The sequence below is a fragment of the Triticum aestivum genome, chromosome 1B (assembly GCF_018294505.1).
Source record: "Triticum aestivum cultivar Chinese Spring chromosome 1B, IWGSC CS RefSeq v2.1, whole genome shotgun sequence".
Taxonomy (NCBI): domain Eukaryota; kingdom Viridiplantae; phylum Streptophyta; class Magnoliopsida; order Poales; family Poaceae; genus Triticum; species Triticum aestivum.
The window spans coordinates 5,550,596-5,568,486 of NC_057795.1; the positions used below are offsets into that span (position 1 = coordinate 5,550,596).

Below are 17,891 nucleotides of genomic sequence, written 5' to 3' on the forward strand. Positions count from 1 at the left end.
TAAAACATGTCGTTTAAGTGAATATCAACTGTCGGAAAGAAAGCAATGGTACTGTGATTCTACTGTTTTATGCTAGACGTTAAAGAATACTACTTGCAAGCAGTTAGCGACGAACTGAGGGTTTGCAAGTAGTACTTTTTCCCAGTTGTGCTTCTACTTGCCTGAATTTAAGTAGGAGAAATTACCAGTTGTGTTTTTTTGAAATAATCTTGATTTAACTATGATTTTCAGAAACTGGTACAGCTTTAACACGGTTCCTTGCTCACTGTGGTACATTAAAACAATAAATTGAGGAGTTTAGAGCCTGCCTAGAGACCTCACATAGCACCGCCTCATTTGGCAGCGACATCATGATGATCTTGTCTGGTCTACTCCAAGTCTCCGCTTGTGGTTTGTGTTGGAAATATGAGCAATTTACCGAATGATTTTATTAACAAAAATACTAGATAAAGCATGACTAAAATAGGAAATATAAAGAAAGTCATGCAGTCTGACAGAGAGAAGGTAAACATCGTCTGCATAAATGAACTTGAGCTAAACACATCTAGAACAGACAATAGATGAAGTTGCTCATACGAAACAGAACCTAACATACGTAGGGCAGAAACTAGAGCCAAGAACTGTAGCAGGACTTCTAACAGAAAGGAGAAGAACACGTACGGCATAGCAGCAGCAGAAGAGCTGGACTTGGGGTCAGTGTCCTCGCCTGCCATGTCGTCGAGGAGGTCGTGGACGTCGGGGAAGAAGTCGTCGTCGGGGAAGTAGTCGTCGGCGACCGGATCGTCTGTGATGAAGCAGCCAGTAGTCGCGCTGAGCGCTTCCCAAAAACCTTATCACCCTTCTCCCGTACATGACTCAAAAGGTGCGGTCTCTGAGGCCTACTGTCCCAACATGCGGTGCACGCCGCAAGTCGGGATGAGGAAGACAGCAGCAGCTCAGAGATGGAACCGATGGCGAGGGAAGGAGCAGTTCTGGTGCGTATCTCTGAAAGGAGCGACCTCCCTTTTATAGGCGCAAGAGAAGGAGGCGAGAGGCTGCGCCGGGAGCTGAAGGGAATGTGGGAGACGAAACGAACAAGCAGCAGCTGAAGGGGCGCGCCGTTCGGATTCAGTGTCCAGGCACAGAAAAAAACTGTTTCAGCTTCCGAGTGACCTTTCGTATACACGTAGTGCGTGGCAAAACTTTAGACATCGGCTCATTCCCGCAACCCGCGGCGTGACGAGGCGGGCGGCGGAGGAGGAGCGCGCGTGGATGTCCCTCTTGTTCTCATGCTCATACAAGTGGGGAAGGAGTCTCCCTTATAAAGAGGTCCAACTCCCTCTAAACTAGCAAGGTGGGACTAAACTTTAGTTCCACCTCTTACCTTGCATGAATGGGCTGCGTGGGCCTCTAGGATTTATTAGGAATTTCTGAAACTGCTATTGGGCTAGGCCCAAATAGACAAAAATTCCAGCAGTTTGTGTTCTTTAGGTCTATGGAAAACACCACGGTGCATGCCATTGTCCGTCATTTCGGGAAAAATGACCTAGAACATGCAGATAACTAAATTTGGTGAAAGAACTGAAGAAATCTACTACATCACAATATGAATTAAAAACAAACAAAAAATTGGGCAGGACCTCTACATAAAAATGGACAGTTATAGAAATTTAGCGAAACGGAAATAAATCAACGGTTTGCCAAAAATTTAACGCTTATAGTATGAATCCCAATAAGGAAATGAAGACATCTACTACATCACAATATGAATAAAACATAAACAAAGAAATTTGGCATGACCTCTGCATAAAAATGGACATATTAAGTGATTGAGATCTGGCGAAACAGAAATAAATCAACGTATCGCCAAAACTTTAGCACTTATAGTAAGTATACCTATAATGAATTGAAGACATCTACTACAACATATTATTTAACTCAGTATGAACAGAAATAATGTACGGAATAATACAATATATATGTGAGACTATATAATTACCTCTAATATGAACAAATTGGTATTCCTTGTTCATGGTTACGTATGTGGCTGCTGCAACTATAATTGTTTTGATGTGTGTGCCTTAAAAACTATAGAACAAGAAACTACAACTATAAATGAACTCTAGTATGAACAAATCGAACTCATTAACGAATATGAACACATTAATAGCAATAACCCTAACCCTAGTCGAACGTACGTGTGCGTGTGCGTGGCGGCCGTGGCCGTGGGTGACAAGGAGGAAAGCCGGAGAGGGAGGCGCGGACGACAATGTATTACTGGATGGAGCGGAGGGTGACGGGGCGGATCGTCGGTGAGGGCGACGGGGCGGCGAATCGAGGGCGAGGGAGACGCGCGGTGAACGGCTAGGGCGGCGACGAGTAAGCGGTGCTGATGGCGGCAGCGGACAGGGACGACGACTTGGGTAGCATGGATGAGCCAACGGCGTCCGCGACGAGATGGGGAAGAGTGGGAGTGAGAGAGTAAATTGGGGTAGGAGGAGAGGGGGCACGTGCGTGTACGTAGGTCGATTGAGTTTGTCGTATGCGACCGGTGTGCCAAGCCTCCCAACACGGCTTCTTTGGGGTGGTGGGCGGAAAACCGATTCGATTTGGGGCAGAATAGACAGCTAACTTAGTTGTGGCGGGTAGGGGCCCATACCCGCCAGAGCTAATATCTGTATAAAATTTATTTTTCTGGCGTGCATTGCTGGCACTAAACTGTGGCCGGCCCAATCGAGCGTCCGCCACTTTTGCATTCAAGAACAATGGCGGCCGAGGCTAACACCCGCCACTGATCGCATTCATCAGGTGGCCATACTCAGTGGTGCTTACTTGTGGCGGGTGGTGTTCTCCACCCGCCACTGCTACGCATGTAACTCTGGAGGTCATGTTGTGGCACCTGCCACTGGTACTTTTGCTAACTAGCAGTGGCAGGTGCTATGTCCCGCCCGCCAATCTTTCGAATTCACCTATAAGCCCTTTCCCAGTAGAGTAATAAAGGACTTCTTGACAAGTCCGTGTAGATTAAAGGTATGTTAGTAGATGGTGTAATAAATACATGCTTTAGTGATCTAAGGATACAAATATGCCACTATTTATTTTGTAAAAGGTCGAAATCATTCTTAGAAATCTTAGTAACAACAGTTCTCATGAACAACTTTGACAAAATGCATCAAATGTTACAAATAATACATACAAACTTAGTTCAATAAATTAATCAATTGAAGTGAGAACAAACCTAAATGTACTTAGAGTAAATCAATTAATACGTGTAAAGCCAATACTAATCCAATATTTATTAATAAATTTGCATAGAATTACAACCCTTTGACATAGAAAGGGAATATGATGAGTCATGTATAGATAACTTGCACAACATTCCTACCCTTGGCATAAAAGGAGAAATTGATGAGTCATGTATTGATAATGTGCACAACATCACTACCCTTGACATAAAAGGAGAATTTGATGAGTCATGTGTTGATAACGTGTACAACATTACTATCAGTATGTTCAACTTACCATCATATTATACAACACTACAAGTTAGTTTTAAAAAGAACAAGAGTCCAGAACGAAGATCAGAATACTTGCTTGATCTATCTTAACAACATGCACTAGGACAAAAATTTAGTCCCACGCAAGCTATGAAGATTTGTTTTATGTATAACTATTTGTACAACATGACAAACTTAGATCCAAAAGGAATGCAATCCAGATAATTGTTTGACATGTAAAGTGAATAAGATGAGTCAATGCCAATTATCAAGTTTTCCTCACTCTTAGATGATATGTACAATAAAAAGACAACTTTGATGATCACTCTGAAATTACGTTTGTATGTAGTGCCACCAAACACAACATCCCAAATATTAGTTTGATAAGCATCAAATCACTTTTGAAAAAAGAAAGCAATAATGAAAAGAAACCTAACCAAGATAGCTATAAAAAGGCCTGCAATATGTAGACTCCATACCATCATCCATCCTTCACACACCTAGAGCACAAATCAGCAAATCCAAGTACGTAGTAGTTAACGCAAATCGACCATGAAGACCTTACTCATCCTGACGATCCTTGCGATGGCAATAACCATCAGCACCGCCAATATGCAGGTCGACCCTAGTGGCCAAGTACAATGGCCACAACAACAACTAGTCCCCCAACCCCAACAGCCATTATCCCAGCAACCGCAACAAGCATTTCCCCAACCCCAACAAACATTTCCCCATCAACCACAACAACAAGTTCCCCAGCCTCAGCAACCACAACAACCATTTCTCCAGCCCCAACAAGCATTCCCCCAACAACCACAACAACCATTCCCTCAGACTCAACAACCACAACAACCATTTCCCCAGCAACCACAACAACCATTTCCCCAGCAATCACAACAACCATTCCCCCAGACTCAACAACCACAACAACCATTTCCCCAGCAACCACAACAACCATTCCCCCAGACTCAACAACCACAACAACCATTTCCCCAGTTCCAGCAACCACACCAACCTTTTCCCCAGCCCCAACAACAATTCCCGCAGCCCCAACAACCGCAACAATCATTCCCCCAGCAACAACGACCGTTCATTCAGCCATCTCTACAACAACGTTTGAACCCATGCAAGAATATCCTCTTGCAACAATGCAAACCTGCGTCATTGGTGTCATCCCTCTGGTCGATAATCTGGCCACAAAGCGATTGCCAAGTGATGCAGCAACAATGCTGCCAAGAACTAGCACAGATTCCTCAGCAGCTCCAGTGCGCAGCCATCCATAGCGTCGTGCATTCCATCATCGTGCAGCAGCAGCAACAACAACAACAACAACAACAACAACAACAAGGCATGCATATCCTGCTGCCACTATCTCAACAACAACAGTTGGGTCAAGGTACTCTCGTCCAAGGCCAGGGCATCATCCAACCTCAGCAACTAGCTCAATTGGAGGCGATCAGGTCATTGGTGTTGCAAACTCTTCCAACCATGTGCAACGTGTATGTCCCACCTGAGTGCTCCATCATCAGGGCACCATTTGCCAGCATCAGGGCATCATCAGGGCACCATTTGCCAGCATAGTCGCGGGGATTGGTGGCCAATGAAAAAAGCAAGATCTATACTAATAGATAGATGGATCATCGTTACTTAGCAGATGCACCAATCGATGTAACGATGACAAATAAAGTGGCGTGCACCATCATGTGTGACCCCGACCAGTGCTAGTTCAAGCTTGGGAATAAAAGACAAACAGAGTTCTTGTTTGCCAGCATTGCTTGTCATTGTTCCATTCACCATGTATTTAGATGTTCATCCCTAACCGCAGTTCTAGGCTTACACATCAACAGCTAGTTGCTTGTGCCGGCAGGTTCCTATGTAATCTACCGATTAATGGTTGACCTATTAATCCAGTTTATAGGCCGATTGATCTATTAATTGCTGCTCCCAAACTGACCGACCAGCTATCAGTTACCATTTTGCTGAACATTGCACACAGTAATAACTCAACGTATTTTAATGTCTAGAAGTAAAAGGGCCATTTTAGCAGCAAAACAAGCGCCTGATTAGGAACCATCCATCACTTTAAATGTTCACCAAGATATTTTTGCGTTGGTGCAATTTTGAGATTGGTGGCACCGAAACATTCCTCAAAGCAATTCTTTATGGGACTCCAAAGAGGTGAAAATAAAGTAAAGTTGCCACATGGTAAAATATAAATCATGCGGCGAGCAAGAGAAAATATTGAGTTACGATAGCAAGCGCCAAACATGCCATTAAACTCTTCATATGGTTTCGTGCAGAGAGGGGGGATTTAGAGATGACAAACAAAGCTTAAGTAGCATCGGTTCTGATTGTAGAAATTTCTTTTACCTATAGAATAACTCGGTTGTTATTTCTTTAACAATGTAGTGTGATATTAACTTATCTCAATCTAGGAACACAAAGCAAATATTACATGTGCTTCTATGGATTCCAAGCAGATGAGAAATCATATTGTGTAGAAGTTCATTAGAAGGATATAATAGTTTTGACCTAAACAAATTTACTATTGTACTCGTGTCTTAGAAAATTAAAGCTGAAAATCAACATAACCATTGGACACTTCGAAAGACAAGTGTGGGAAATAAATAGTAGGATGTAAATTTGAGTAGAGTGTTTGATCAAATATTGAACAAATAACCCACAAACTACTAAAACTCATCTATTAATTCTACCATATATGAACTGTCACAATGATAAAGCTATGATTTTTTTGACAAATATGTATCCTAGAACTAATACAAGTTCAAACAAATCAGCCACAGATCCCCGAGCCCATCCAACCAGATAGCTGAAACTGAAAGAAGCATTAGCTTGATTAGAGCACCTACAGCCTAACTTGACAAATTTGACCCCAGAAACGCTCGCGGACGCGCCCGGTAGTAACCGGTCACGCCTAAAATATTTCATTCTACAACCAGATACCTCAAATTAGAAACCTCAAATCCATATTATTACATGCAACATAAATCGATCTTTAAGCAGAGCACGTCCGGTGATCGAATGCTCTCCGGAGTGTTGGTCCAGTCACCGGCAAGTTAGAGTAGGGCATGGGATACGAGGCGGGTCACGGGACTCGAGGCGCCACCGTCCCCCATTCCCAACTCTTCTCCATCGGAACCAGGACGGTGCCGGTGGACGTCAGATCGATGATGGATCCTTCCTGGGATGAGCCATCAACATCGACCACCACGTGGTTGCGGTGCCCGGACTAGTGCACAATATGGGGAGCCGAAAAATACGACTTTGCCTTCGCAACGACCACCACCGCGAGGGCTGTCGCCGCCTCCCGCACCCGCTGCCTTGCATGGCAGGAGCGCCGAACTATGTTTTGCGTCGGGCGGTGCCCATGGTGTGTCCATGGCCTCAGCACGCCAATGGAGGGGCTGTGCGTCTGCCACCCATTTGAACGCTAGATGGACCGCACCACCTCTGGTGAGGCAGTGATGGTACACCTAGCGCCGGATCCATGCATCATTTGGGCGGACGCATTGGATTCCCCGCGGAAGGAGTTCGAGCATTGCCGTTGCCATCGGGCAGCCTCCTCCTGAGACCGGCGGAGCGCAAGCTCGATTGCCATCTCCTCCTAGGAGCCGCGTGGGATGAGTTCGGGGTCGACGGATCTGGAGGTATAACACTGGGATCCGCCGCCTGCCATGCCGAAGAAGGCCATAAGATCGTCGGACGGGGGCGGCAGGGAGTGAAGTGAAGTGGCTAGGGTTTGGTCCGGCAAGCGGATGGGGAGGAATATATGTGGGGTCGGGTGGGCCAGCGTGGATCGGGACCGACATGGCGGACGCGCGTGGGCGCCCCATATTCTTCCCAGATTTCGGCTGGATATGAGGGGTGTTGGTCAGCTTGGGCGTTGAGGCCCGTCTAGGTCATTTTTCTGTGACCTGGCCGTCCGCCGGGGTGTTTGAAGTGGGTTTGGGACACCCGGGTGTAAATGCTCTTAGACCATGTAGTACCTTGAGGAGGATGGTGTGGGTCCATGAAAGAACTACAGCCTTTCCATTATGTTCGGGCGCAGGGCGATAACGAAGTTATCTTTACTCCTACAAGGGGAGTTGTTAGTCTCCGTTCCATGGGTTTTTTTGTCTCACCTCCCATCTTCGTTTCATTTTTTCCGTCTCTCTTTCACACCGTCGGGTGGAGCTTATGTGTCATACTCCGTGACCTTTCATTAGTTTTCTAGAGAGAATCCTACTCTCATAGATTGCGACGTTTAACAATCAGACTCATATAGGTGTGTTCTTCAAAAGATGTTCTGCAGGACAACATCTCTCCTTCAAAAAGCCACTTAGAACACATTAAGATATACATCAACCTACCATGCAGATTAGGAGAGTATTGCATCTTCATGGAGTGGTATTTTAACAATAAGGATACACTACTAGGGAAAAGGCTAGCAGCAGCGCGGGTTTTTGGTGTATCAGTAGCGCGGGGTGGGGCGCTACTAATAAGGCGCTACAGCTAACATATAGCAGTAGCGCGTGGTCACCGGCGCTACTGCTACACAAGTGTAGCAGCAGCGCGGTTACTGGGAGCACGCTACTGCTAGTAGCTCTAGCGCCCTTTGCAGCAACGCGCTACTGCTATAGAGGCGCTGCTGCTAACTTCTATACACTCGCTACTGCTAATTTAACAGGTTTTTTGTTTTTTTGGGCATATTTGTTTTGTATTTGAACAGGCTTTATAGAAGAATCTTTAGCACATAGAAATGTCATCATGATACACATACAAATGCCTGCGAGACCACGAATATAATCATAGCATATACATACAAATAGTCTCATCATAATCATCATCCAACACAAAGTGGTCTCTCGTCATCATCTCGAAAATAGCGATACAAGTCCTTGATTACTTGCAAATACATTGTCATCCATCTAAACAATGGTATACGCGAGAAGAGCTATCACTTTGAGAACATGAGTTCGTATCCCTCTCTCGCATTAGCGTGAACCTAAACTAACTACTGCCTGTCGCTCGGAAACCGGAAACCGGCAACACCTGGGTCTGACACTCCGGTCACTCATCGTATATATACTCCTGGCGTAGCACTTCTTCGCCATCGATGATCTATGCACCTGCATCATCACATGAGTAGATGATATGCAACATATATAGTTGAGCAACAGAAAGAGACAGACTTGACAAAAATAGAAACAACGTATCATAAGCATAAATAACAAAGTTCATCATAACCAAAATGCCCTAACTAGAGTGATCTTCGCTAGTCGAGGAGGAGGACGGTTTAATTACATCACAAATAAAGTTTTACTGCGCATAACTCAAAGTTTTGTCATACAGAAAGTATGGAGTAAACAGACACATTGTCATATATTGACAATCACTCCAACATGCCGTGCCATCCATCGAGGTCAGGGAGATAGTCCCCGAGCTTAGTGAAAGGCTTCATGTCGAGACGCTGAGAGGCTATCCATGTTCGGACGTCTTCCCACAACATTTTTCCTCCGTAGAACATCCCTGTTTTTCCGACGACCTCTTTCATGATGATTTGGGCAAGTTCGCGTTGGATGTTATAGAACTCAGCTCGAAGTCGATGATCCTCGATATCTCCTATGTCCTTTGCCCATTGCAGAATATGGGCATCGCCAGATCTAGGTGACATGTGAAGGTTCTGGTGATCCCGTTTGTACTCCCGCATGTGGTGTAGGACATAGAATCCACCATTAAGAGAATCGTTCGGTTGTTGGATGCAGCAGAAGTCGGTCTTATGGCTGAAGGCGGCCCTGCCGCCCCTTCTCTTCTTGTCCCTAACCTCTCCACCCCTTGCTTGGTAGTAAAACATAGCACTGTCGAGAACATCTTTGATGTGGGTGTAATCCTTTTTGTGAATGTTATTCGATGAGTCCAAGTAAAGAGCATGGGAGAATCGGGGGTAGAGGATGATGAGGACGGCGCGCCCGCCGCTGCGCAAAATAAGTACACCTCAAATTAATTAGCCTTCACCGTGCAAATGAATTATTGAAATCGAAGGAAGGATAGCAGCGCGGATGACTTACACGGGATGATAAGGCACGAGAATCGCCTCCTTGTCCTTATTGGCGAGCATGAAACTAACGATGTAATTCCTCGCGTATTCACGCTGCTCTGCACAGACTCCCAAGAAGCTCTCGTGCATGTAGTACGGGTCAGTGACACAGATATGACGTATCTGCTCAACCCCAATGATGTAGTTCATGTGCAAGGCATAAAGGCGGACAAATGTAAAATCCAGCTTCTTCACGTGAAACATGTCGAATATGTAATCGAATCGGAGGAAGAACTTATCCGCAGCGAAGCTGTCGACGTATGACATTTTCCGCGGAACGTTATCCACGTAGAGTGGGTATCCTGGATCTTTCGAGGCAATGAGGCATTTCTCTACCCGTAGCACATCATCATGAAGTCTCCTTAGATCGCCGAATCTGGCCCGTAGCGCTGTTGCAGGTAGGATTGGTTGACCGGGGATATGCCATTTATCCGCATCGGGGATATCTAGACGGTCCTGAAGCTGAGGCTGCTGAGGCGGCTGGATCATAGAATCAACTTTTTTTCCTTTCCTCGCTCTCTTCCTAGACTTCTTTACTACCGGAAAGTCGTCAATAACACATTGAGACGGTAATTCAGGCACCGACTCATGATGCTCAAACCCTGAGGAGGCGCCAGTATAGACATACTGTTCAGCGCCATCGTCATCCTCATCCTCATCCATGGCGACGTCATCAGCGACTAATGGAGCCTCCTCCTTACCCCGTCCGCTATCACCCAACCCGACACCCAACGCTAATTGGGTAGGTGGGGTGTTGATGTTCATACCTTGCTGAGACTGCGTGCTCGTGGGTGTGCTCCCGGCCGCCTCCAGACGAAGCAGACTCTTTGGCCACAACAGGACCTACCCATTGCAACAATCACCAAGCCGCTGCGGTGTCTCCTCGTCATCCACCAATAGTGTTGGAGGAGGCAAATTCTCGTGGCCCGGTTCGACACTGGCCATGGAAACCTTGAAGACGTTTGGGGGAATCGGCCGGCTGTGGAACAATGGTTCCTTCGGCTTCATTATCGTCGCCTTCCCCATGGCCACCTTCTGGTCCCCGATGGTGTACAATATGGTGCGCGGGGTTTCGTCGGCCTGCAAAGAGAAGTCTGCGACGTGAGACATTCGAAAGGCAACGAAAACGGGAGATTATACATTTATATTGAAGGGGGCCGGTGTGACAGATACCGTGAGGGCGTCGAGCTCAGCCAAAGACAAAGCACCGCCGAGCACGTCCGGTGCGGGAGCCGGTGCGGGAGCAGGTGCTCCCAAGAAGTCAGCAAGGGGAAAGTCCTCTGCATTTTTTTCTGGATTTTTCCTTGTCCAAGTGATAACGCCCGTCACCAAGGAAGTAGACAAATCTGCAACCGCCTGTTTTGCGGCAGCTACCGCTGTTGCGACTGTCTGAGATGATTTCTTCTCAACCGCAATCTCAACCTTCTTGTCGATGTTTTTTTCAGTTAACCTCCGTCTTTCCTTTCTCTCCTCTGTGGTCTCCCGGTAGTACTTCTTCCACGTGGCGCCGTCTCCGACACCGTGCACGCGTCCATACGATGGTCGAGTATCCATCGGTTGTCGTTTCAATATGTTCAACGTCCGGTTGAATGGAGTGTCCCACTTGGGCCTCGCCAATGCCTCAGACGGCGAGTCGTTTTCGACCGCAATCCGGTGCTGCTCTCTCTGCAAAAGGCACAAGGATCGTTTACAAATATGACTAACGTGTGCAGTCGAATTGATCAGAAACTAAAATTACCAGCAGTCTCATGAACTCCGTAATGACCGGTGTTGTCTCATAAACCTTCTTCACTGGGTCCCAACGGTGCCGAGCCCTCAGGACGTCACGCTCCTGCGGGACAGTGAAATCCGCCAAGGGGTCTGGGATGCCCAGACTCGCGGCTTCCGCGTCCTCCTTGGCCCATTTGGACCTCTTTCCGCCGTAACCACGCTTCCGAGGTGGTGGCTCCCAATGTTCCTCTTTTGAAGCCCCTTCATGTACTTAGACTTTTTTTGGCAGCTTCGGCCTCGCAAGCCTCCTTGAATATTTGAAACTGCTCTTCCGTGATTGTCAGATTATCCTTTACAATCTCGGAGTAGGGTTCCCCGTCGTTGATCTTTGCTTTCACTCAATTTTTCCAGGCGGCCAACGCGTCGCTAAACTTGGTCATGGCGTGTTTGTTTATCTTCTTCATTGCGGGGTCCTCGTCTGGATCTTCATAATCCTTCTCATTCCGGCCCGGGAACAAGAATATCTGGTGAAACTTCTTTAGAAGGGAGCTCCTCATATTTTCTATCTTCTATAGTTTCTCATCATTGATGGTGGCGGTTGTCCGTATGATGCAGCCTATTTGATTGCCGTAGCACGCGCGCGCTTCCTCGGGCGCCTTTGGCTCAAAATTGCCGTCGTCCACCTCTGTGACCACCAGTCTAGTAGTCCTGAGTTTGTTAGGAACCCGTTGCTTCTTTGCGTTCGGTTCTACACCAGCTCCGCTCCCCGAGACAGCACCGGTCTCAGCGCCGCTCTCGATGCCGGTCTGAATCTCAGCGCCGGTCTCAGTCTCAGCACCGGTCTGCGTGTCGGTCTCAGTCCCCGATGCCACTGGTGGGCCCAGCAACAACATCGGTTGATCGTCGGTAAGGCTAAAATATTCATCTGCCACCAGGTAGACGTCGTCGCAATCACCAGAACCCTGTCCTTCATCGTTGCTAGCCATGTTTCCTATCATTAAATCTAGTCAATTAATTCTAGACCTAATAAAATGAATAATGACATAAAAAAGGACTATTGTTTTGCAGGAATGTTGACTCCTTCCTGGTGCGGAAAATCCCGGCACTCGATATGTCCTAGTTTGTAGCACAAGTCATGCCGAAATTCACGGAAAATTTTGGCATGGCCTTTGCTAAAAAGTGGACAAATCGAGAACCTGAAATTTGTCGGAACAGAAATGAATCAACATTCCGGCAAAACATAGGCCACTCAGCATCATTCCCTGGAAACAACAAAGCCACTTGGGCACAATCGAACAACTTCAATGAAAAGATATAACATGAGCAAACACTATTGAGGAATTTGCATATAACATGGCCACTTCAATGAAAAGATATAATCAACAATAACGGAATATGCAAATGAACATCAATGACATATAGCTACTGTTCTGTTTGACCAAGTTTTTGAAAAGAAAAACAATTCTGTTTTTTGTTTATAGCTAAATGCCATAGCTACTATTTTTTATTTATAGCTAAATACTTTTGTTTTTTGTCTAAAGCTAAAAGTCTAGGAACTACATTTTCTCTAACCCTTTTGACCTCACCAGAATTTTCACAGCAAGACCTTAGTACCTACACCCAATTTCTTCAAAAATATTCAGGTCCATAGTCCAAATAATTCAAATTTCATTTGAATGAAATTTGGAACAAATTCAGGTCCGTAGTCAAAATATTTTTTTATAGCTAAGTGTTTTTTGTTTATACCCTCTGTTAATTTAAATCTAAATGCTACTATTATTTATATACCCTCTATTAGTTTAAAGCTAAATGGAATTACTGTTTAGGAATTTTCATAAAAATTGCCCTAGCTAATTTCCTAAAAAAATTGCAAATCATTTTTCCTAAATGCTATAAAATGCCTACTGCCCTAAAAAAATCTAGGGTTCATATGAACACCTAGGGTTCATATGAACATCAACACAGTATCAACATATATATATATAATTGCCCTAGCAGAGAGAAATAGGAGGGTAGGGACAGGAGAGGCATAGCCTTACGGTCGGCGTTGAGGGCAGGCTCTGGCTCGGGCAGCGGCGGTGAGGTCAAGGGCGGCGGCGGCGAGCTCGAGGGAGGCGACAGTGAGGTCGACGGTGACAGCCTCGGGTGGCGGCTGTGAGGTCGAGGGGGCGGCCTCGGGCGGCGGCCTCGGGCGGCGGCAGTGTGGTCAAAGGCGGCGGGCGGCGGCGGTGTGGTCGAAGGCGGCCTCCGGCGGTGGCGGTGTGGTCGAAGGCGCGCGGCAGGGCAACGGCGGCGATGAAGCAGTTGGGGGACAGGGGGGAGTAGAGAGGGGGGAAAGGACTTAGCAAAATTTTGAGCCAGGGCCGCCGGGATTTGAGTCAAACTAGCAGCAGCGCGTTTTGACGAAACGCGCTATAGCTAAGATAGCTATAGCGTGTTCCAGAGAAATGCGCTACAGCTAACCCTTTCTGTTTTCTTTCTCTTTTTATTTTGTTTTCTTTACATTTTCTTTTTTTCATTTCTCCTTTTTCTATTTCTTTCATTTTCATTTACTTTTCTACTTAATTTTCTATTTATTTTCCTTTACATAGCAGTAGCGCTGTAAAGAAGAAACGCGCTGCTACAATGTTTTTAACAGTAGCGTGCTTCTGGGAGAAGCGCTGCTACTATTCCTAGCCTACCGGCACCAGTGAGAGAATTTTAGTAGTAGCGCTTTTTTGTGGAGAAGCGCTACTACTAAAATAATGATTGTAGCGTGGTTTTGCAACAAGCGCTACTACTAAGTAGCGCTAGCGCCGAGTTTTGACCAACGCTACTGCTATACCTCTGTGTATAGCATTTTCCCTAGTAGTGATACTCTCCTCTCAGTTGACCAACAGCTTGTCTTCCACATCTAATTCACGGGATCTCCGATCACAAAGAATGGGTTACCACTGTGGACACCTCATATTGTGGGTCTCATTCCCATCTCCATCGATGCATTATCTATCACATTACGTGATAGACCCTTAGTAAAAGGATCTGCCAGATTTTTAGACGTTTGGATATAATCCAATGCAATAACTCTCGAGTTTTTCATTTTTCTGACAGACTTTAACCTTCTCTGAACGTGTCTTGATGACTTCATGTTATCCTTTGAGCTGCTCACTTTAGTGATCACAGTTTGATTGTCACAGTTCATCCGGATACCCGGTACAGGTTTCTCAACTACCGGTAAGTCATTCAAGAGCCGACGAAGCCAATCTGCTTCGACCGTAGTTGTATCTAGTGCTGTGAGTTCTGCTTCCATTGTTGACCTCGTTAAAATGGTCTGCTTGCAAGACTTCCAAGAAACAGCGCCACCTCCATGAGTGAATACATAACCGCTCGTGGCCTTTATCTCATCAACATCTGAGATCCAGTCTGAGTCAATATACCCTTCAAGCACCTTTGGATGCCTAGTGTAGTGAATTCCATAATTTGCAGTGCTTTCAAATAACGCAAAACTCTCTCTAGAGCTTTCCAATGCACATCTCCTGGTTTTGAGACAAACCGGCTCAGTTAGCTAACAGCAAAAGAGATGTCAGGTCTCGTAGCACTGGCTAAGTACATAAGCGAGCCAATAATGTGTGAATATTCCAATTGGTCTCTAGCAATTCTTCGATTCTTTCGAAGCAACACACTAGCATCATATGGTCTTGGAGAGGGCTTGCAGTCACTGTAGCCAAAGCGACTCAAGATCTTTTCCCCATAGTGAGACGGAAGCAATGTAATCCCACCATCATCATCTCTCAACAACTTGATGTTCAGAATGACGTCAGCCACTCCTAAATCCTTCTTCTCAAAACAGCGAGATAGGAAATCCTTGACCTCCTTAAGAACATTTAGATTTGTTCCGAAAATCAGTATGTCATCAACATACAAGCAAAGCATAACTCCCTCGCCCCCACCATGGCGATAGTACACACATTTGTTAGCTTCGTTCACAACAAAGCCTGCAGCTGTTAAAGTTCTTTCGAACTTCTCATGCCACTGTTTGGGTGCTTGCTTGAGTCCATACAAAGACTTCAGCAACTTGCACACTTTCCCTTCCTAACCATCTATTACAAACCCATCTGGTTGTTCCATATAAATTTCCTCATCCAACTCTCCATTTAGGAAAGCAGTCTTAACATCCATTTGATGAACGAGAAGACCATGTGAGGCAGCTAGTGAAAGTTTAACTCGAATAGTGGTCAGTCGAGCCACAGGTGAGTAAGTATCAAAGAAGTCTTCACCTTCCTTTTAGGTATAACCCTTTGCCACGAGCTGAGCCTTGTACTTTTCAATAGTACCATCAGGCCTAAGTTTCTTCTTGAATACCCATTTGCATCCTATAGGTTTGCACCATAAGGACGATCAGTTATCTCCCAAGTTTCATCCGCCAAGATGGAATCCATCTCGCTACGAACCGCTTCCTTCCAGTAGTCAGCATCTTCCGATGCATAGGCCTCCAAAATAGAACTGGGAGTGTCATCTATGAGATACACAAGAAAATCATCACCCAAGGACTTTGCTGTCCTCTGTCTCTTACTCCTAGTAGGAACTTCATTGTTCTCCTCCACAGGCCTTTCAAAGTGTTCCATCGAAATGGCAGGTTCAGTAATTGTAACTGGTTCCTGATTCGATGAACTAGGCATCTCCTGATTAGATGAGGTAGCCATATCCTTCATGGGAAAGATATCTTCAAAGAAAGTCGCATCATTCGACTCCATGATCGTACTGACATGCATGTCAGATACCTCAGATTTTACAACCAAGAATATATAGCCAATGCTATGAAAAGCATATCCCAGGAAAACACAATCCACAGTCTTTGGTCCAAGCTTCCGCTTCTTTGGAATTGGAACATTGACTTTCGCCAAGCAACCCCATGTTCGCAGATAAGAGAGTCTTAACCTTTTCTTCTCCCATTCCTCGAATGGAGTTATCTCTTTGTTCTTTGTGGGAACTCGATTTAGGACATGACATGCTGTCAATATCGTCTCCCCCCACCATGCCTTGGAGAGACCCGATGTGCATAACATGGCGTTAACGAAATCAGTTAGAGTACGGTTCTTTCTTTCGGCCACCCCATTTGACTGAGGTGAGTAGGGAGGCGTCCTCTCATGGATTATACCATGTTCCGCACAAAAAGCATCAAATTCATTGGAAAAATACTCTCCACCACGGTCAGACCTAAGCCTCTTGATTTTTCGATCAAGTTGGTTTTCCACTTCAGCTTTATAGATCTTGAAAAAGTTCAAAGCCTCATCCTTAGATTTCAGAAGATACACATGGCAGTATCTAGTGGAGTCGTCAATTAACGTCATGAAATATTTCTTTCCACCTTTTGTCAAAACACCATTCATTTCACATAGATCTGAATGTATAAGTTCTAGTGGTGCAAGATTTCTCGTCTCCGCAGTCACGTGAGACTTACGAGGTTGCTTAGCTTGCACACACACTTGACACTTAGATCCTTGACAGTGGTGAAACTAGGGATTAAGTTCAACTTCGCTAGTCGCGACATGCAACCAAAGTTAACATGACAAAGACGTGAATGCCACACATTTGATTCACTATTGTTGCAAATATGATTAACAACTTTATTGCAAATGTCTGATAAGGATAAACGAAACAGGCCTCCTGACTCATAGCCTTTACCAACAAAGGTCCCATACTTGGATATTACAAATTTATTCGACTCAAAGACAAGCTTATAGCCATCTCTACACAGAAGAGATCCGCTAACAAGATTTTTATTGACGGAGGGGACATAATGCACGTTCTTCAGCCGCACGATCTTCCCTGAAGTAAACTTCAGATCAACCATGCCAACACCACGAACAGAAGCACTTGAACTGTTGCCCATCAGCACGGTTGAAGTCCCTGCGGTCTGATAAGATGAAAACATGGAAATATCACCGTATACATGCACATTAGCACCCATGTCAATCAACCAACCAGGAGAATGACATACTGAAAGAATAGTGGGAAATATACCATACCCAACATCTTTCATGTCAATGTCTCCGATGACAACATTAGCGGTCTTGCCGCCTTTCCCAGGATGACGCTTGTCATAGCGATTAGGACAACTAGGAGCCCAATGATCAGGATCTCCAAACACATGACAAGCACCTTTCTTATTGTCATTCTTCTTCTTGAAGTTCATGTGCTGCACAGCCTTGTTCTTCCCATCGAACTTTGCTTTACCATCAAACTTGCCCTTGTTCTTGAACTTGTGGGACTGGAAGTTCTTCTTCTGTACCAGATTGGCACTAGATCCTCCCTCAATACCTCGAGCACATGTGTCCTTTGCTCTCGCCTTTTCTTCCACATAAGAGTACCAATGAGATCCGGGATGGAAAACTCCTGTCTCTTATGCTTCAGTGAGGTAGCAAAGTTCCTCCATGAAGGAGGAAGCTTAGTGATGATACCCCCGGCAACAAACTTGTCCGGTAAGATACAATTGAAGTGCTCAAGTTCTCTAGCAAAAGACTGTATCTCATGAGCCTGCTCAACCACGGAGCGCTCTTCAGTCATCCTGTAATCATAGAATTATTCCATGATGTACAGCTCAGTGCCGGCATCCGAGACCCCAAACT

The 17,891-nt window shown here is 45.5% G+C and overlaps 1 protein-coding gene across 1 annotated transcript; it reads left to right on the forward strand.

The window, feature by feature from the left end:
- The first annotated feature begins 3,938 nt into the window (after positions 1-3,938).
- On the forward strand, positions 3,939-5,244 carry LOC101669855 (gamma-gliadin-like). The gene has a single exon (XM_044524424.1). The coding sequence runs from the start codon at positions 4,029-4,031 to the stop codon at positions 5,055-5,057; it is 1,029 nt and encodes a 342-aa protein (XP_044380359.1). The 5' UTR covers positions 3,939-4,028; the 3' UTR covers positions 5,058-5,244.
- Positions 5,245-17,891: the final 12,647 nt, after the last annotated feature.